The 20988-nt window shown below is 27.5% G+C and overlaps 1 protein-coding gene across 1 annotated transcript; it reads right to left on the minus strand.

The window, feature by feature from the left end:
- Positions 1–174: 174 nt before the first annotated feature.
- Positions 175–17434, minus strand: LOC107449967 (DNA replication factor Cdt1). The gene is made up of 10 exons (XM_043051068.2): positions 16533–17434; positions 14619–14758; positions 13002–13217; positions 10498–10640; positions 8727–8836; positions 6445–6630; positions 5337–5477; positions 2542–2654; positions 1664–1752; positions 175–434 (listed from the first exon to the last, which is right to left on the minus strand). Exons 1-10 carry the CDS (start codon positions 17226–17228, stop codon positions 295–297), a joined length of 1974 nt encoding a protein of 657 aa, XP_042907002.1. The 5' UTR covers positions 17229–17434; the 3' UTR covers positions 175–294.
- Between the last annotated feature and the right edge of the window lie 3554 nt (positions 17435–20988).

Here is a 20988-nt window from a genome sequence, read left to right on the forward strand (position 1 = left end):
CTGCTGGGAGCCGTGTCTTAACGATCAGCTCACTGCGGGACCTGTAGCTCATGGAGAGTCTGTTTTATGTAACAGCAACTATATTGTAACAGACTTTTCAGTACTTACGGTTTCAGTTAATTTAATGCAACTGAAATTTAGCTATTACAAATATGGTTATATAAATGGAATAGATGATATTGCAAAAAACTTTATTTATATAAATACACACACACATGCTTTAAAAATATATAAAACTAAAAGCTTCGATAAAATGTAATAAAATTGAATAAAAATTTAAAAGCAATAGAATTATCACTGCTGAAATTTGTCAAGCATCTCAGTAATATTTTTATTCTTGTTAATAGTAATGTAAAGTCCTTTAGGAATTTGGATAAATGATAACCAGCCAGGAAATTCTTCAGTTATCAGAGTTAGATGTGCTTTCACTTCCTCTGAAAAAAAAAAAACTATATCTTGTAATAAAATTTTAAAAAAAAAAAACTTTAAATCTTACAATATTATATAAGAGTTAAGTCTAATAAGTATAGAATTCCACTTTATATTTTAGAAAAGATACTCAATAAACTTTAATCTGAATGAAAGAAACTACGAGTGAAACAAAGGTGGAAAGAAAAAAAAAACTCTGATTTAGGATAATATTTAATAATTTTAACCTCATTGAGAAGAGGACAATGTACATAAAATAAATATAACAATCATCATACCTTTCTCTTTCAGTATCTTGTCAGTTAGATTTTATAACAGAAAGTATAGTGTATCATAAAATGTTTTTCTCTTTTTTTTACCCACATTTTTCCTAAAACGCAGTTAGCATGTTTTACATGAAACTACTCATTAGTATTTTGAATTATTATTATTATTATTTTTTTTAAATGGCAGGCACTGAACTTTATACTTTGCCTTAGAAGATGCCGGAATTGTTACTCATTTTACGTTACCCAGTAGGCACCTATGAACCAAAGTCACAGAGGCAAGCAACATTACCCAAGTATTTTGAATTATGATATATATTAATATATATCAGTATTTTGAATTGTGATATATATTAATAATAAATGGCTAGGGTTAATAATGGCTAGGCTTAATAATATTTATGAAGAAAGGTACATTTTTTTAAAGATCAATTTCCAGCTTTGATATGCTCCCTTTTAATTTTGAATAAGCATGAGGCAAAAATAAGATAAAAGACAAAATTAAGCACATAAAAAAGCAAATATTTAATATCATTGCAGTTAAAGCAAAATAAGTCAGATAAATAAATATCCCACCACCCTATCCCCAAAATATCTATCCTTCACAATGCTAAAAACAATTCCAATAACATTTGGTATTATGTAAGTTTATTTTTATAACGGCATGTTTTCAAAGAAAGCATTTAATAACTAGTAACTATTTAATTTCAAAGTTATGCTCTTTTTCAGACTTTTTTCTTGCTCTAAGTTAAGCTTTTTTTCTGAATTTTTCTTGCTTAAATATAAGATAAATAGAGTTAGCAATATGTATATCTTCAACTATTTTATTTCATTCACAATTATCAAAATCGCTTATAGCATCATATGAGTACCATAATTTGCTACAGGAGAAAAAAAAACATATTTAAGAGTTAAGATTTAAATTATTTTAATCGTATTCGAGACATAAATAATACAAAATAACATACCATGAGTGGATAATGAGCTGCAACTATGAATTATTTTATCAATAGCAGTATCAACTGGTACAGCTGCCTTTCTTTCAGCAATAAAATAACTACACAGATTTAAGAAAAATATCCATTTTTGTACTGCTCAAATACTAGAACATGATTTGTCTAAAATTTAATATCAGTTGTTCTTAGATTAAGTCTAGAAAATAATAAAATGCATTCGTTAAAAGCTTTTTTTTATTATATTGAAATCTATCTAATCTAACTATCCATTTGCATATTCTATTAGAAATATGTAACTATGATAGTAAGCTTTAAAATTACAGTTTATTACTTCAAAAATGTTCGTTCAAATGCGCAAAATTGATTTCAAATTATTAACTTTGAAAAAGCCTAAAATTACTTTTTATTTTAACTCTTTTTATTTTTTCCTCACTTTAAAATGTTTTTGATATTGAGACATATTCCATAAAATTTTTGAGTCTATGTCAGATCAATGATAGACTAGACATAATCATTATTCTTGATAAATGTTTTATCAAGAATGTTTTCCTATTGAAATTTGTTGTTTTTACTTAAATTAAAAATTTTCAAAGTTACAAAAAATATTTTGTTGCTAGCTACAACTAAAATACCTTTATCACATTACTACTGTTATTTCCCCTATATATAGGCTTCCAATTCAATTTCAGAAAAGAAAAAAAATTCCTGACTTTTCCAGGTGCATCAAAAATTTTTTAATGAAATTCCCGACCATATTTCACACACTAACTCCATGCAATTTTTATCAGACTTCAATGAATAATAAAAAATTAATTCATCTAGTTCAGAAATGCGTTACATTATTAACAATGTAATACAGTAAAAATAGATTAAGTAACTCAAAAGGATACTGCCACACAATCTGAATGATCTTAGGAAGACGTTCAAGCATTGCTTTGCGCTTTGTTTCATCAGGACTTTCTATCATCCTCTCTAGAATTTTGGCAGACTCACGAGCTCGAATCTAAAATAAATAGTAATGAATTAAGCATCCTAAAATGAAGTTAATTTGGGTGAGAAAAAATTTAAATTATCATGTACTTTGTATTGTTTTGAAAGAAAAAAAAAGAGCAAGCATTTCACTTAATTAGAACTTCCGTTTTTCTCATTTAATTTCCTAACTCTTCCAGGCTTACAAGGAAAATAGTAACTAAGTTATAGATTACAATTTTGCTACACAACTACAATATTGCAACAGAAATAGAATTTTTTTTATTAATAAGCAACAAAAATTATTTGATTGAGGGCTAGTTGTATTCAAGTATATAAAACATATATATATATATAAGTAATATTTTGCAAAAAACAAAAATTCTTATCTCAATTCGGAGTAATAGTGATTCAAAGTGAAAAATAGATATCAAGATATTAATTTATATACCATACATGTTTCACATATAACAATTTTGAACTAAGATTTATAATTAAATTACCTATCAATGAAGTATACCACAACTTTTCAAGTAAGAAAAATCTTAGTTTTTATAAGAATCACCATATTGAATTTTAAAATTAAGTGAATATGAATCGCAGTATCAGATTTTATAAAATGCGAAAACGCAAATCACAAAATTGAAATTTGAAATCACGTGAGACAAATCGCAATGCTTTTAAATCAGATATAAATAAGAAAATCCATGTTTGATATTATAAACACATAAATACAAAACACAATATTGGTTTTAAAAACCTGGAAATTTGCGAACCAATGGTCTTGTGATACATGGAATTCCATGATACTAAAAAATCCCATGCTCCTCTCTGTTCTTTAGACCTGGAAAAATGATATGATAAATCGGAAATTCTGGGGTTCTCGCCTGGAAAAAAAAATCACTCTTCTTCAATGTAATAGAGTTTTTAAATTGAGTCATATCACTCATGCATGTAAGTTGTGATTAACTAACATAACTTGGGTGAAGAATCAAAATTAAATTATATAAGAAGCCTAATTTTTGAAAATAATTAATACCATCCAAGCGAATAGTATTGTTGAATAGCATCTTTAACCTCGTCAGACTCAACGTCACACATATAACCTTCAGACATTTTCAGGGTTGCCACTCAAATCCGGAGAAAAAGTTCCCTGTGTTTTCCCTGTACATATTATACACAATATGTTGAGAAGAAACAACAATTACTGCACTCTTGTGTGAGCTATATTGGGCTAACTATATTTATTAGTTTTAATTGCTGGAAAAACAGCTGAACATACTTAAATAATGCTATAGTAAATGAAATAGTTTATTTTAGCTGAAATATCATGGTTAAATATCCCATAGATTAGGCTTTGAGTGGTCACCATTTTTTCAAAGACCAAAGTAAAAACAAAATTCCCTGTATTTTCCCAGTTTGTAAAGAAAAAATCAAAATTCCCTGCATTTTCCCTGTTATTTTAGGCGATTTTTAAATTCCCTGTATTTTCCAGGTTTTCCCTGTTCTCCCTGAAGAGTGGCAACCCTGATTTTCAAATCACCCCCCCCCCCACGGGATAAATATAAGAAGCCTAATTTTTGAAAATAATTAGACCATCCAAGCGAATGGTATTATTGAAAAGCCTCTTTAACCTTTAAAGACTCAACAGCACACATATATCCTGCAGACATTTTCAAATCACATAATGGAATAAATATACATCTCATACATTATTACACATTCACACGGACCCCGTGGCAGAATTGTGGTGACATTGTCGCAGAACTTTACAGAGTTCTTGCAGAAAGATTTTTCTTTAGGGAAGTAAAAAATTTTAGTTTGCTTTCAGCAGAAATTTAGAGGCAAAATTTGAATCGCGTATTTAAATAATCACTCTTTGAAATGCTGAATTTATGCTGATATTGTAAATTCATATTGATTGTATTTTCGGCAGCTATTGACATTGATTTTCCCGTGACGTTTAGATATCCCAATATATTTCAGGCAATATGGGGAATTGGAATAGCGCACATGATCATTTACTTTTTAAGACAATGATTCTATCGATTTTTTTAGCAGTTATTGCTTTTGATTTCAACATAGTTTTTAAAACCAGATATTTTTTATACTATATAATTTTTTACAACAATCAAACCTTGAAACAAAACTCTTTTCTGAAAAGACCAATTCGCGTAATTTCGTTGTTGATTTGTTTTTTGTTAATTACTGCTACAGATTTTATGATATTAAAAAAATTTTTTTTTAATGTGATGATTAGCAAAATGCGATTAAGGAAATAAATAGTGCATCACCTCCCCCAAAACAAAATGCAAGAATATCGCCCATAATATTATAATCAAGAAAATATTTTGCCTTAAATTAATAACATACATCTTTGTTATTATTGAAAGCATCTTACAGAAAGATATTAGTGCTAGAAAGTTTTGTTGCAGAAAGTCCGAAAAAATTCTCCCACAGAGTATACAGAATTATACACTGAATGCATTAAAAATAAACAATTTTGAATATAAAAATGGTGGCTCCACTCAAATACCAGATTTACATATAAACCAGAAAATATAGTAAAGCACAAAATAATAGTTTTCATACATAGAAGCATCTATCCCAATTAACTATATCTTAATTACTTAGCACAGTTCTAAGATGATGTAAAATAAATAAATAAAATTGAGGGTAACATAGCTTTAAAGTACAATGAAATTCAAGAACTTACTTTCGCTATCAAATCGCTACTGATCCCTTTTAAGGCACTTTTTGTAGGAGCTGGTGTTTTCTCACTAGTACTTGGTTCCAGTTCAATCTTTAAGTTGTTGTTTGTTGATTCATCTGCTACACTTTTCAAAGCTTTAACAACCTATGTTTGATATATATTTTAAAGCAAAGCTATTGTTTATATAACATAATGATTACTTATAGAAAATCAGATTATGATAAAATGAGTAATGTATTCTCTGGTAAAAGGTAGAAATAATGCCCAATATTATATAATAACAATATTTTAACTTAAACACTTAATGTTTTTAACTAAAACGGCAAAAACTATCACATTATTAGAAACCAATCACTGAATAAATAAATTCTTTTTATTCAAGTTTAGTAACCACGTTTCATTAAAAACACAGTAGAGTCACGATTATCTGCTTTAACCAAGCTTTCAAATATTTAAAGGATTTTTTTTTGTTCTACTTTATTTATTTATTTTTAAAACTAACGCCAAAAAAAAATTTTATCTTCCAAACCTTCAGGAAAACAAAACCCAACAACTTCGCTGAAATGACCATTAATATCGCCAATAATGAAGATGAATCTAGCGAAATTTATGACGGTGAGCAGTGACAATGAAAATCAACAACGCCTGTTATCCCTAAAAAATGGCGAAACATTGCTGCCGAAAAGCACCAAAGTAATGTAAAACAAAAAACAATTAATAACTTTTTTTCAGTAAATACTCTTTAATTTTTGTAAAGTATGCTCTTTAAGTGTTTTTAAGTAAGCTTTTTAATTATAATATGAATTGTATGTGGTGCACTCATATAAAATTTGTATTTTTGAAATATATAACATTTATGCCTACTCTTTTTCTATACTCTTCGCTTTAACCGAGTTTTTCAGTTATCTGAGTTAGTAATGGTCCACATTAATTCGGATAATCGGGACATTATTGTATATAAGTTTGAGGAAGTTATATTTTTTATTATACATAGGATAATAAGATAAATTATAAAAATTTTTTGCATACACTAACCCAATAATCATGAAAAAAACTTAATGCATGAACTAACAACGAATTAAAAAAATTATTTAACAGAGAAAAAATTTACTTTTCCACGAAAGGATGATTTGACTATTTTGTTCAATACATCTTTAGCAGTACAAACTTTATTTTCAGGTATTTCTGGTAAAGTAGCAGTTTCAATATCAGGTACACTATCAACTGCAAATTTGGGATGCCATCTTTTAATACTTTCATCAGACACTGATGGAAAATTCAGTCTGCTTAAAAATACCTAAAATAAATAATTTAATATGTTTAAATGATCCATTTAACACTTTTGAAACGAATAATTACGGAAATAAAAATAACTTGAATAATATATATAATACATATATCATTACATACATCCATTTGCCGGAAGCATATATTTTCGGACACTTTTCAACAATCAAAAGAAACAAGTCACTTTTCATAAAGAAGCATACTTAAAGAGTTATAAACTATAATATTAATGAAGCTGAATATTAAAATATTTGAAGAGAGCACCAGCAGAGAAGCTTTGTTTTTCTAAAAATTATAAATGTTTTTATTGCAGAATTTACTTCTCCTTGTTTTAGACTAGTTTTTATTTTATAAAATCAAATTAATTTGCTTTTGGAATTTGGAGAAAATTTTTTAATGTTATTTTTATATGCACAGCTAATTCACATCTCTTGTGCTGAAAGTTCAAATTAAAGTCTGCTCATTCTCATTTATTTATGCATATATTTTTTATACTAAACTATAGTAAACTTTATGCTAAACTTATAAAAAGTTAATTAAATGTCATTCAACCCTTAAGAAATTTGCTGTACGAAATTGACGTTGAATTTAATCTATTTATTATTATTTTTATCGAATAATGTATGTTTTGGTGCTTGTTTACCTTGAAGACGTATTATCCAGAAAAATTTATTTTCAAGACTAGCCGAAGTTGCAACGATTCCGAATATGGGACTTTCCACTGTGTGTGCATGCGTATATACATAGCCGCCAACATGGATAGGAAAAAATCCAGTAGATTTTACGGAGCAATATAAATTTCAAGATAACTGTTGCAAAATGTACAAAACATTTTATAGATAAAAAATTTCATAATTATCAAAATTTAAAAACTGCAATATTTTCCAGTTATGATTAACATTAAATGAACTTGAAATGCAATGTGTTTACTCATAATTTTATTTTTCGTTTTTTTGTTTATTCATAATTGTGTTTTATTCATAATTTAATAGGCATTTAATTCATCAAAGATAGTTTTTAAAAAATTTGAAAAAAAAAATGAAAAAAAAGAGTTCTGAATAAAAATAAACTCAAAATTTTGGAATAAAAAGAGTTTCAAACTGACTTTTATAAATGAGGCTTGCTTTATTATGTATTAATAACACTTATTTAAATATTCAAGCAAGCAATAATCTGCACAAAAAATCTATTTTAACAGGGACTTTTTAAGGAAATTTACTTAATCTTAGGGAATTTTCTAAAATGTATAAAAACCAGTAGACCAGGAGAAACTGGCAAAATCCAGTAGAGTTTGCAGCTATATATATACATATATAGCACAATAAATACAAAGAGAAAAAAAAAAAAAAAAAAAAAAAAAAAAAAAAAAAAAAAAAAAACGAAGAAAATCAGTAAGTTGTATTTACTGCGCATAAGCTACAAGTTTAAAGAACTCATAAAATAAGTTCGAAATGCAGAGAAAACATGGAAAAATTTACAGAATAATGAAAAAAGAAAAGAAGAAAATTATTGAAATTTTTCGTTTAAAAAAAAAACATTCTGGAAAAAAAAAAGAAGAAAACTCATTTTTGCGGATATAATCGTATGAGCTGATGAAGAAATTATATATTTTTTTCATCATACATATATATATCAGGGCATGAAATTTCAGTTCTAAAGCTAGGAAAACTAAAATTTTTGCTCACTACTACTTTTGCAGAAAATATGAATAATTCTTAATGTTAACAAATGCTTTTAATATTTTAGTGCTTATTTACTGTTGTCTTTTGGCACCAAAATACCATTTAATAGAATCAGACTCTGTTAGGGGAAAGGGACCATATAGAGATTCCAATTATTGCGCATAAGCAAAAAATATGGTAGCTTGATTTGAAACACACTACTTTACAAGACAAAACTTACTCGCCAGCATTAAATATTTGGTTGCCAATGGCAAGGTGGCCAGTGGAAAATTCCCACCCTGATATATATACAAAACAGAAAAATCATAAAACCCTAGAAATACTTTTTTTATAAAAAAATTTTACTAAACATAATTTTAAGTATTATAATTGTTTTTGTAAAAAATGTTCTTATTACAGCAAATTAAATATTATCTGCACTCACCTTGTGATGTTGCTTAACTATATTTATTAAAGTATTATGAAAAGCCTGCTCCCTCCCAGAAAGATCTAGAGGCGTCATGGTTACATTCTTTGATTTTGCATTATTACTACCTGAAATAAACAAAATTTATTCTGCATAAATGACTTAATATTATGATCAACTAAATATTAACAAGATATGAATCTTCACAAAATGAGAGTTTAATAAATATATGTGTCCATAAACCTGTCAACACTGAAGAAGAGTTTTCAGTATCATATACTAGAGTTAAGTGAGTTTATGCAATATTAATAAATAATTATAATTAAATAATTAATTATAATTAAATAATTAATTATAATTAAATAATTATAATTAAATAATTAATTATAATTAAATAATTATAATTAAATAATTAAAATTAAATAATTAATTATAATTAAATAATTATAATTAAATAATTATAATTAAATAATTATAATTAAATAATTAAATTAAACTTGCATGTAATATATTAAATATTGAAGATCTAAAATATGGTTCCTAGTAGGGATCTACAGAATATTTGGCTAACGAATATTCGGCCCCTATATTTTGAAAAAGCATTTATCGACAAAGTTTTTTAGAATTTTAATAGATTAAATGAAGAATAATCTAAAATAATATTTTTAACAGACATTATCAGACATAGTTTTTACATTTTTAAAATACATTTGCTTTCTAATTTATGCTCTGGAAAACAAAGGGAAAGGTGAAATTTCAAGATTTGAAATTAGATAACTTCATACTGAAAAACGTGCTTCGTACTGTTAATTTTTTTTACTTATATTCAGGCAAGTCAATTTAGTCACATATCTATACTTTTGTTTCAAGAATAGAGAAAGTTTTTTTTTTCTTCTTTGTCTTATTTTTGCTGTTTTCAGTGTAGCTCAATATTTCAATGGAGCATTCTATGATAGATTTTATTCTTTTATTGCTACTTTTTTCCTATACGGTAAGACAGGCAGTTTCAATGTTAAAATTAAATTTTTAGAAATACTTTTGTCTTTTTGGACATTTGTATGATGGCACAGTATTTTTAAAAGAGTTTCTGACAGACTATATTTCTTTTGATATTTTATGTATATTTGTTTTAAGAAAATTTTTAGCATTGAAGTTTTATCTTAGGTTAGATAATTAAGAGAATTTTTTTAGCTTAAATATTTCTATTGGATAATTATATTTTTTCCCTTGACCCCAAACCAATAATACAGTTTTAATTAATTTTCCACAATTATTAAATTTTATAAATTAAAAATATTTATTAATGATTTATTTTTAAAAAAATTTCTGTACACAGCAGTTTTTTTTTTTTTTTGCCAAATATTCAGTATTTGGCTAAATCACTATTCATACATCCTTAGTTCTTAGCATTTTACAATATATAAAAAAGTAGTTCTATTACTCAGAAACGATGAATGATGCATAATTCTATAATAAAAAGTGCAAACACCGTATTTTTTTAGAGTTTGTCTCAGACCCGTTTACTTACCTTTCATTCCTTAGAAATTACAGAGGCCATACAGATGCTGGCCTCTGTATCAGCGTAAATTCTTTTTCTTAAACCTTAACATTTCTTAACTGTTTCAACAAAAAAAAAGTTAATAAATAAGAAAAAAACAACAACTAAAAACACAAAAACTGGACCAATTGTTTTTCAGCAATAAAAGTTTTTTTTTTTTTTAACAATTTAAAAAATGGTGAACACAAAAAGGTAAATATAGTTTATTTATATTAAAATGAAAGAACATACCTTCAGCTGCATTAAGTTTAGGAGTGATGATTAACTGATAATCTGGATCATTGGCTTTCTTAAAGGTACATTTTTCCAATGCTACATCATAGGCAGTGGGCATAACTGTCATAATCTGCCCCAGATGGACTTTAGAGAAAGTTCTGAAAAACACAGATTCAATTAGTAATTAATAACTCTTTGAAAAAATAAATATTTAAATTCGTAAACAGCATTAGTATTTATGTATTAGTATTACATATTAGTATCAACATTTATAAGAGCCATAAAATTAAACTTCACAAAAGTGGAATGATTATTATATGTATAAAATAAGGAAATAAGACTGACTTAAACAATTACACTAGGGGAGAATTTTATTTATTTTTGTTCTCTGTTGCATGAGATTTTTGTTAATAGATCTTTACTATTTTGTATCGCTGATTTCAAATCTGCAATCCGGTTTCTTTCTCCAAGGTTGGTTTATTTTTAAATAACATTTTTCGTCAAAATGTACAAGTTTAAAAACATTATACAGGGTGCGTAGCCAAATCTCTCAACAAAAAATAAGCACCTTCAAAGTACTTTTTAAGCACTTAAAGAAATATTTTTAAGCACTATATACATTAACAAAACGCAAAATAATTTTCAAAGACTTTACATGATCATGATAAAATAACTAGGTTTTGACAAAGAGCTCTTTTCTTGATTATATTAGCCACCATAGAAAGATTGATAGATTTTTTGGTTCGATTTCAGAGGGTGGAAAATGAAGCCTGAAATTGAGAATATCTTGCAAAATGCACATGAGAGTGCAGGAGTCTCACCGAATCCAGCTCAGTAGTCACTTCCAAGTATTTAATCAAACATGTAACATGACTGGCGCTATCATAAGTTACGGACCAACGGCATGCCTAAATGGATAGCGGTTGAATGAATTGTGAAAACCACGCTTTTTCAAAATACGCACCGAAAATCGACATGGAAAAGTAAGAAGAAAAAAATTCAAAAAAGGGAAATTAAGCACTTTTTAAAAACACCCCATGAAAAAAGCACCTTCAAGAGATTTTAAAAAATGGAAATCGTGAATAAGCATCTTTAAGCACTTTTTATAGGAAATAATTAATTAGACCTTTTTTTTATAGAAAAAATATGGGTTTTTCAGGTACTTCCAACTCAAATTAATTCATTTCCCCTAACTTTATGGCGACTAATTTTTTCCGTGATTGACGATCCCGAACCGATTTTCCATGATTTTTTAAATTGATTAAAGTCTCTGAATTTTTCTATTTCTCCCTGATTTTCCAGTTCTGTGGTCACCCTCAGTAAATAGATAAATAAAAACTTTGATGCACCAGTAAAAATAATTATTAACTTTTGTTATCAGCAGATCTGATGCCAAATATGAATAATAATAATATGAATAACTACATAAAATAGTTAAAAATAAAAGCCCACACCATTACTTGAGAAGCCAACCTGTTTGTTACCATGATTTTCATTAATCAAGGAAGCTATTCTTTTTAGTAAGAAAACTAAATACTTCTGCATTTTAGAGTCTCTTGAAAATTACATCAGATAAATGTCACTATTTGGTAACTTAACAGCCAAGTTCATTTAAGAAAAGAAAAAAAAAAATGTAAATGTAACTTTCATAAGTCATTAGTGTCTGAATTTATTAATAAAGATATTATAAGTTATGTTTATTAAATATGTTCAATTATTAAAATACAATATAAATCTTAGAAAAACTATAACAATATGAAAACTATAATAATATTACAGCAATACAATTATTTTATTTTGTAAAGATTCAGTGTTCTCCCTAGAAATAAAATGGGGCAGGGCGTTTCCTTTCTGAAAAGAACACTTATAGTTTCGAAAGAGCACTCACTCAACACTCTAAAAATGTATCAAAATGTGTAATATTATGTAATAACTGAATTTAATCCTCAACAATTTTTAAATTACCCTTTCATACTATTTTATGAGTATGTTTCAAAAAGTAATTCTCTCTTATAACCAAAATAAGAGAAAAATTTGTAGATTATAAAAATAACTAAAGGCACTAAAAGGCAATCTCTGTGCATATTTTTTTTTAAAAATAAACTAACAAAAAATTATGATTTGATAAACAACTAAAAAGTTTTTTTCCATAATTTAAACTGATAATTAGGAAAAAATAACCATTTAAAGGTGCATTTAAAAAAAAAAATTTTATTTTAAAAAATAGTTTTAAAATCGCTTAAAAAATTTATTAATGCCCCCCCCCCCCAAAAAAAGATACTTATGTCCCAACTAAGTAAATATTCGTAAATTAATCAGAATTAAACCTATAAACACAGATAACTTTACCAGCGAGTAATTATTGTTTAAACAATGAATTAATTGATCAAAATGGAATAGGCATTGCTTTTGAGGGACAGTTGCTTATTTTTAAAAAAAGAACACATTCATTGGATGGGCCACCCTTCAAAAAACACTTAGAGTGAACACTGTAGATTAATTATTTTAGCTTAACAGACCTCTTCATCATCCGCTGAACGCCCTCCTTTACTTTCTCAAAAGTAATCTTCTCTTTTCGGTTATTCAGAATGCTGATAACAGTATCCATGCTTCTGAACATTTCCAACAGTAATTTGTATTTGAATGGTAAAATCAGAGATGATGATATTTCTGGATCAACCAAGTAGCTGTATTTTTGATAGGCAGGAACAGTAGGAACAATAGATTTATTCTCACTGCAAAGATAAACACTGTTATTGCAAAACATAAACACTGTCAGGGGTCTGTACAGGCCGAATTTACTACTGTTTAGCGGTACCTTCACAAATTCAACTTTAGGAAAAACGGTAGTTTCACAAAATACTTTTTCTTAAAATTTCATTTTTGTATTTCTTAAGAAACGATAAATCCATATCTTTACCATATTTTTGCATTGGTTTTTTAATATAATTTTTAATTTTCACAAATTATGTCTAAATTTTCATAAAATAGGTACCTCTCAGTAAAACCTAGACAGATCCCTGACTGTTAATGCAGGAATCTGTCTAGGTTAAATTTACTACTGTTTAGCGTTAATTTCACAAATTCAACTTTAGGAACAATGGTAGTTTCACAAAATACTTTTTCTTGAAATTTTATTTTTGTATTTCTTAAGAAACGATAAATCCATATCTTTACCATATTTTTCTGTTGGTTTTTTAATATAATTTTTAATTTTCACAAATTATGTCTAAATTTTCATAAAATAGGTACCTCTCAGAAAAACCTAGGCAGATAATGCAGACTGTTAATGCAGGAATCTGTCTAGGTTAAATTTACTACTGTTTAGCGTTACTTTCACAAATTCAACTTTAGGTAAAACGGTAGTTTCACAAAATACTTTTTCTTAAAATTTTATTTCGGTATTCGTAAGAAACGATAAATCCATATTTTTGTGTTGATTTTTTAATATAACTTTCAATTTTCACAAATTATGTCTAAATTTTCATAAAATTGGTATCTCTCAGAAAAACCTAGACAGACCCCTGGTTAATGCAAAAATTTGAAGCAAAGAAACACTTTAAATGCAAATATAAATAAAAAAATACACTATATGAAAAATAATAAAATAAAAATGTATGTACTATGTTATAATAATAATAATTTAAGGTGCATCATTTTGGAAATGAAATCAATTTACCTCAAATTGTACATAATGATATATAATCTATAATAATTGAAGGAAAAATTTGTGCGTATGTCTCTTTCATTGGAAAGGGCAAAGTGAATTGGATATTATAAATAATAGTGTCAAATATTATCTTTAAGTTTTGTAAATGATATTATATTGTATAAAATTAGCCAGCATTATACTATAAAACAATTTATAATGTAACATAATTTCTTGATTTTCATAATAATTAACTTCAATTAGATTCCTTATATCTAACTAATCCGTTAATAAGTTAGTTTAAAAAAATTTCAAAAGAATCTGAAAATATTTCAAAAAGGAAAAATCATACGCCTTGCTTGTAATAATAGAAGAGACATTCATCTTAACAAAGCTTTACATAAGTAGTAAGTACACATATTTCAAATAACACTCTCAAATTAAATATATTTCAAATTCATTTTAAATAGAAATGAAAAATACTTACAGTCGTTGAGTGGGAGATACAATGGAATTAGTTTTAAAACAATTTGCATTATAACTTCGAACCAACGAAAGTTTTGCCTTAAAATTTGCTATAGCTTTCTTTGTTTGTTCTGACGGACTTCGAACTGATGGATGGATCAACTGAAAAATTCAAAGTAAAATAGATTTGAAAATATAATAAAAAAATTGCAAAAAGCAGAATTGGTAGAATTACTACCAAAAAACTTCAGAACACGAAATAGTAACACGAAATTCTTACACGAAATAGTAAAATATTTTTAAAATAATTTCAACAACTATTACTGATCCCTGCGGCAGAATTTTTTCCTATGGTCTTTATTATCGATCTGTAAGATACGTTTAACAATAACAAACATATATGTTACTAATTTAAAATACCAAAAGTGCTGTGTTTAAAAAAAAAACTTTATAATATTTTTACATTAAACTTATAATAATTTTTTATTCTAATACTATGTCTGATATTCTGACATTTTGTTGGGGGGGGGGGACACATAAAGTATTTTCTTCTTCTCATTTTGTACTTAATCATCACAATAAAAAAAAGTCATTAAATTCATAGTAGTAAGTGCAGAAAAAAAGATTGATGACGAAATCGCACGAAACAGATTTCCCAAATGTGTATGTCATCCTGCAGATTAGGTTGTTGTAATAAATAATATGGTATAGAAAATATTGGACACAAAAACTATGGAGAAATCAATAGCAATAAATGCCAACAATTCAATAAAATTTTTCCCTTAAAAAGTAAATACACAAATGCAAGATTTGAATTTGCCATATTGTTTGAAATGTATGGGGATATTTAAAATCCACGTGAAAATCAATAACTGCTGAAAATACAATCGAAACATTAAATCGATTTACGATACTATTGGTGTAAATTGTGCACGACAAAAAGTGATTAACTAAATGCACGATTAAAATATTATGTGTAAATTTTTCTAAAAAAGAAAAGTTTTTTTTTTTTTACTTTTCAAAAGAAAAATCTTTCTGCAAGTGCTCTTCAACGTTATGCAACAATGTCGCTGCAATTCTGTAGCATTTCAATAGCAATAAATGCCAACAATTCAATAGAATCTTTGCCTTAAAAAGTAAATACACAAATCCAAGATTTGAATTTGCCATATTGTTTGAAATGTATGGGGATATTTAAAATCCACGTGAAACATTAAATCGATTTACGAAACTATTGGTGTAAATTGTGCACGTCAAAAAGTGATTAACTAAATGCACGATTCAAATATTACGTGTAAATTTCTCTAAAAAAGAAAAGTTTTTTCTTTTTACTTTTTAAAAGAAAAATCTTTCAGTAAGTGCTCTTCAACGTTATGCAATAATGTCGCTGCAATTCTGGCATGGGCTTACTGATTAACATTAATATAGAAAACTATCCAAGTAATCATAAAGCAAATCTTTACACTTAATTTACTAAATAAAAAACTTTAATTTTTAAAACATTTATTTCTAAGTTATTATTAAAAACATTTATTTTAAAGCATTTTCGGGAGAGATTTCTGTATCGTGATCTGCGGCAGAATAATCACCAAGACTGGGCAACTTCGGGGCAGTGTCCTGCAATGAACTAAAAAAAATTATCACAGAAAGGGACCAACTCGAAAGGTATACCTCGTAGCCACCACCGAGCAAATATCTACAGGTTTTTTTAAAAATTTATTTGGCACCTTGGCGATTGTAGTTGGTGCAACAGATCACAATACAGAAATATCCCCCATTTTAGCATATTGAGCAACTTTATATTCCTGAAACAGATCAAAATTTGTAAAGACCAAATGTTACTACAATGCAGGGCACGGAAGTTAAAATTCTTAAAAAAAAAATTTTAAAAAATGCTATAGAAGTTGCAAGTACGAACTTAACATTAATAACTAACCTTTTTTTCAGGAGTTCTTTCATTTGGTTTATTTTCAGGTGCTTTTTCATTTGATCCTTTTTCAGTTTGATCATCAATAAAAAGCTTTTTGGGAGTGATACATTTAGAAGGGGATTGAATTTCTTCTGAAGCAATTTCACTACACGATAACTTTTTTTTCGGAGGAGTGCCTACATTCGGATTACTTAAATTCCGCTTCGGAGAACGTAAGTTATCTCGATCAAGAACTACCCGTTTCGATTTTTGTTCAGGTATTTTCACTTTTTCAGGAACATTATCAGCAGCTGAAGCACAATCAGTAATAGAAGATTGTTGAACACTACATTCAGCAATGGTACTTAATTTCGGTTCTTTTGAAGTTTTCTGGGCTTCGTAAAAACTCGTTACCTTAGACTGAGATACGTCGGTTGACGGTGTTTTCTTAGAAGCTTTAGGAGCTCGTTTAGAAACCTTCGGTTTAGCATCTTGTGATTTCAAATTATTCCCTTTATTTGCAGCTGATGGCGCTTTAGCTAAAACTTTTATCGCTTCTGGAACTTCAGCACTTTTTTGTTTCTTGAGCTCTTGAGGGACAGACTTTCCAATAACATCTTTTGCAACAACAAGATTCTTGGCAGATTCAATGGCTCCTTTATTGTTTTGGTTTCTAGAACTTCTTCGCGTAACATAATATGAAGTAACTTTAGACTGGGACATTTTACTTTAGATAAAAAAACATGGAAATTGAAAAATGCGTTTTGTTAGGAAAATATTAACACATGAATCCACAATCTACAAATACTAAATTTGCCTCCAAAACAACTCATGCGTAACGCTTTGGACTACCTACTTTCTTACCACTAAACTACGGCCAAAAACCTACTTGCTTGCGAAACCAATCCTTGCAAAATTTCGCGTATGCGAATTCGGAGATACGAGCGAGATTCTGATTGGTGAAAATCGGTCTAGCAAAAAGCCAATTTTCTCATCAGGCTCCTAATGAAAATGGAATTCCTAAGGGAATCTTAAATCATACAGAAATAGGTAGTGCAAAGCGAATTGATATTTTAACAAACAATTGTAGTAAACAAAAGTATGCGAAATAGGTTTTGCTCAAAGAAATGTTTATATAATGCGCTATACTACATATAAATCGATAAATTATTCACTTTTCAGACTCAAACATTTGTCATGTCGGTATATATTTCGTAAGAAAACACTTTGCACATCTATTTTAATTATACTTACTATCTTGCTCTATGTTGCCTATTCCACATATTCAGCATATAGTAAGTGTTCCTTTCTTGAAGTTGAAGAAGCAGTATTTACTATTGTAAGTGCCTTTATAAATTGTTTGTAATATTAAATGATAAAGATTAAAGTTATAAATTACGCAGTTTGTGAACAATTGTGTATAAATAAGGTTATCCAATTTAATTTTCCTTCTTCATGGAGTATCATTTCCTTTTGTAGAGGCGGGTTTCAGGGCTCTGAGAAGCCTTAATAACGTTTTTCTTCCTGTTTAATGTCAGTTTTAATTGATTACACTTTTTATTTAGAAGATAATTATTTAATTGATTGCACTTTTTATTACCTCGTTGGTAGAAATTTATAATTTGGTGCCCTTTCTTATTTTTCGGCACAAAAGGTAATTAATTTTTGTTGTTTTCTTTGCAAATCTTTTTAAAACAGTTAATATTTATGTTCATTTATTAACAAAATTCTTTTTTTTTTTCGAACATCTTAAACATGATGCAAATATTATGTTAGCAAAATTGAACAAAATTCAGTCCAAGATGCAAATTGCTAATCCTAGGTGCACCCAACTCTATTCCTCTAACCATTTTGATGCCTTGAGTGTACAGTGTGGGTTAAATTTCTTTACTGATTCCTGCTATGAAGCTATTAAAATTTATAGCACTTTTTAGTGAGCTAGACACAAGTGAAAAGTTGCCTATAAATGTAGACTTTTGTCAACTTCTTTTTTTTTTACCATTTTTTTAAGCTCTGAAAAAAAGGACTAAAAATTAAATAAAATAAAGGGAAAAAAAGATTAGAAACAAAAAATATTATTTATTTTATTGCACCCGACTAACCGAAAAGTACCAAATTTTATTTTGGTTAATCCATTCGAGATATTCCGGTATGGGTGTCTGTTAGCATCGACTGCATATGTCAAGGCAGTAGGCACTAAAGGGCTTGCTTGAGATAGCCACAAGTTACATTGTTCATGTTTATTCTGTTACCTTCTTTGATTTTTTAAAATTTCTTCTGTGCTACTGCATATAAGCAGGGTGCGTAGCATTTTAAAAAATGCTTCAAGGTGCTTATTTTTTATTTACATTTTTTAAAAGCCCTTAAAAGTGCTCTTTTTGTTCGGGGTTTGTAAAAAGCGCTTAATTTTCTATCCTTTCTTTGCCGTGTCGTTGTTGTTCTAAATTACAATAAAATTGTGATTTTCGCAATTCTTTCTCTCTCCAATATTTATTATGATCATGTGATATTCATAAAAATGTTTTTGAATTTTATGTTCATAAATTAAGAACTTTAAACGATTGAAAGAAAAAACATTTTATTACTGCACATATCCTAATTGTGATAGATTTTTTTGTTTTGTTTTTTGGAAAGTGATTAAAAATATTTTTTGAGTGCTCAAAAAGTATCTACTTAAAAGGTGCTTATTTTTTGTTGAAAAATCTGTCTATGCACCCTGTATAAGTTGCTGAGTCTTGGAGATTATCTTAGCATTGATACTGACCCAATCTTCACAATTCCATCTCTCTCTCTCTCTGATTTATTATTATTATTATTTTTTTGCAACATGCAAATGTTTATTGAAGTGCTACATTAAAAAAAAAATGAAGTTAAAGATTTTAAGCTATGTAATATTCTTAACATATCTTTACCACAATATGTGTTATTTTTATTTCCATCTTAAACTTATAATATTAAAAAATTTCGACATGTTTTATCGGCCTCAGAAAAAAAATTCTTCTATATCCCTTCTTCTGAATTCAAAGAAATATTATTTTCAAAATTTCTAGAATTTTTAAAAGCTTTCTTTCAAAATCATAAATTTTTATATATATATTTTAAGAAATTATTTTCTTTTAAAAAATTAATAAAAAAACTTTTTTTTTTGTCTGTAGAATTCAGACCAAGCCCTCAGATGGTTAAATTTATACCTCCCCCCATAGTATGGCCAAGTTTGCAGTTTTTGTTACTCATTTTATGTTGGTTTTGTGTAATTATAGTGATAGTTTTAACAATATTATTTACATATTCAGTTTGATTCTAAAAATGATGTCTGATTTTAAATAAGATATACTTTAAAATGTTCTTGATGCTTGATAATTCCATTCGACATGTATTATAACATATATCATAATACTGATAATAAAAAGTATCACTAGCAAAATTATCTTGCCAATAAAAGCAACAGTGAGCAGTATTTTTATCAAGTGCTAAATTTAATTATTTATTAGGATATTTTAAAATTTTCATGATCGAAGTTTTTATGTAGTAGTTTTGTTATAACATTAAGTTTTCATTGTTTTTCTTCTTCTATTTTTGGTTTATTAGTATAAGATATGCCAGTTTTTCAAAATTTTTAAACTCATTATTTTATTCCTAGTAGTTGATATACATAGCTGTCAACTTCTGTGTTCGTGGAGAAAGATTTTTCAAAGTAGTGGGAAAGTTTTTTTTCTTTAATTGCAAAAGCACTTGACTTTACATCATTGGCCCTCATGCATCGAAGATGCATGAGATTGGAGCATATGAAACAAAAACTGAACCATTGAACAATATAATAACAAGAGCAATAAATACTTGCAAAACGTGAACCACTTATACATAAACGAGAATCGGTTGCTGGAACGGTTCTTGCAGGAGTAGTAGGAAAGTCATTATTACAATAGATAGAATTTTCTTAAAATTTAGGTTTTTTCACCTACAACTAAAAACTCAAGTTCCTAACTGTTCTATTTTATTTTGTTTAGATCATTGTTTTTTTATGTTTAGAACACAGACTTTGAAAATTTTATAAACAAAGATTTAATCACGTATGTAGTTCCCGCTACCAGTAAAAAATATTTCATCAATGACCGTATATGTTGGAAGCTATGGATATGCTATAATGTTATTTGTGCATACTCTTGTCAACAATGAAAGTTGGTGCAAATTTCGCCAAATTGGCTCCAAATTCATATCTAATCAGATTAAAATGACAACTTAATTTTTTTTAGAATAAAATGTTAAAATTAATGTTTTAAAACATATCATTGAAAAAAAATTTGTGGTATAATTTTTTTACTACCATCTTTATTTACTAGGAGGCTTCTGTTTTTAGCCAGTGTTCGAAATCATTAGTAGTCCATGGATCTGAAACCACTAAATCCCCCCTATGACCACTATAAAATAATAACCACTTGTCTGTGGGATTATCAACACATCTACTTTTAATAGATCTTAAAAT

The sequence above is a fragment of the Parasteatoda tepidariorum genome, chromosome 6 (assembly GCF_043381705.1).
Source record: "Parasteatoda tepidariorum isolate YZ-2023 chromosome 6, CAS_Ptep_4.0, whole genome shotgun sequence".
In the NCBI taxonomy this organism is placed as follows: Eukaryota; Metazoa; Arthropoda; class Arachnida; order Araneae; family Theridiidae; genus Parasteatoda; species Parasteatoda tepidariorum.

Coding starts and splice junctions, on each gene's coding strand:
- LOC107449967 (XM_043051068.2), bottom strand. CDS start 17,228: ATGTCCCAGTCTAAAGTTACTTCATATTATGTTACGCGAAGAAGTTCT. Junction 10,641..13,001: donor GTTCAGCGGATGATGAAGAG/GTCTGTTAAGCT, acceptor TGTGTTTTTCAG/AACTTTCTCTAAAGTCCATC. Junction 8,837..10,497: donor TAAACTTAATGCAGCTGAAG/GTATGTTCTTTC, acceptor TGTTTATTTCAG/GTAGTAATAATGCAAAATCA.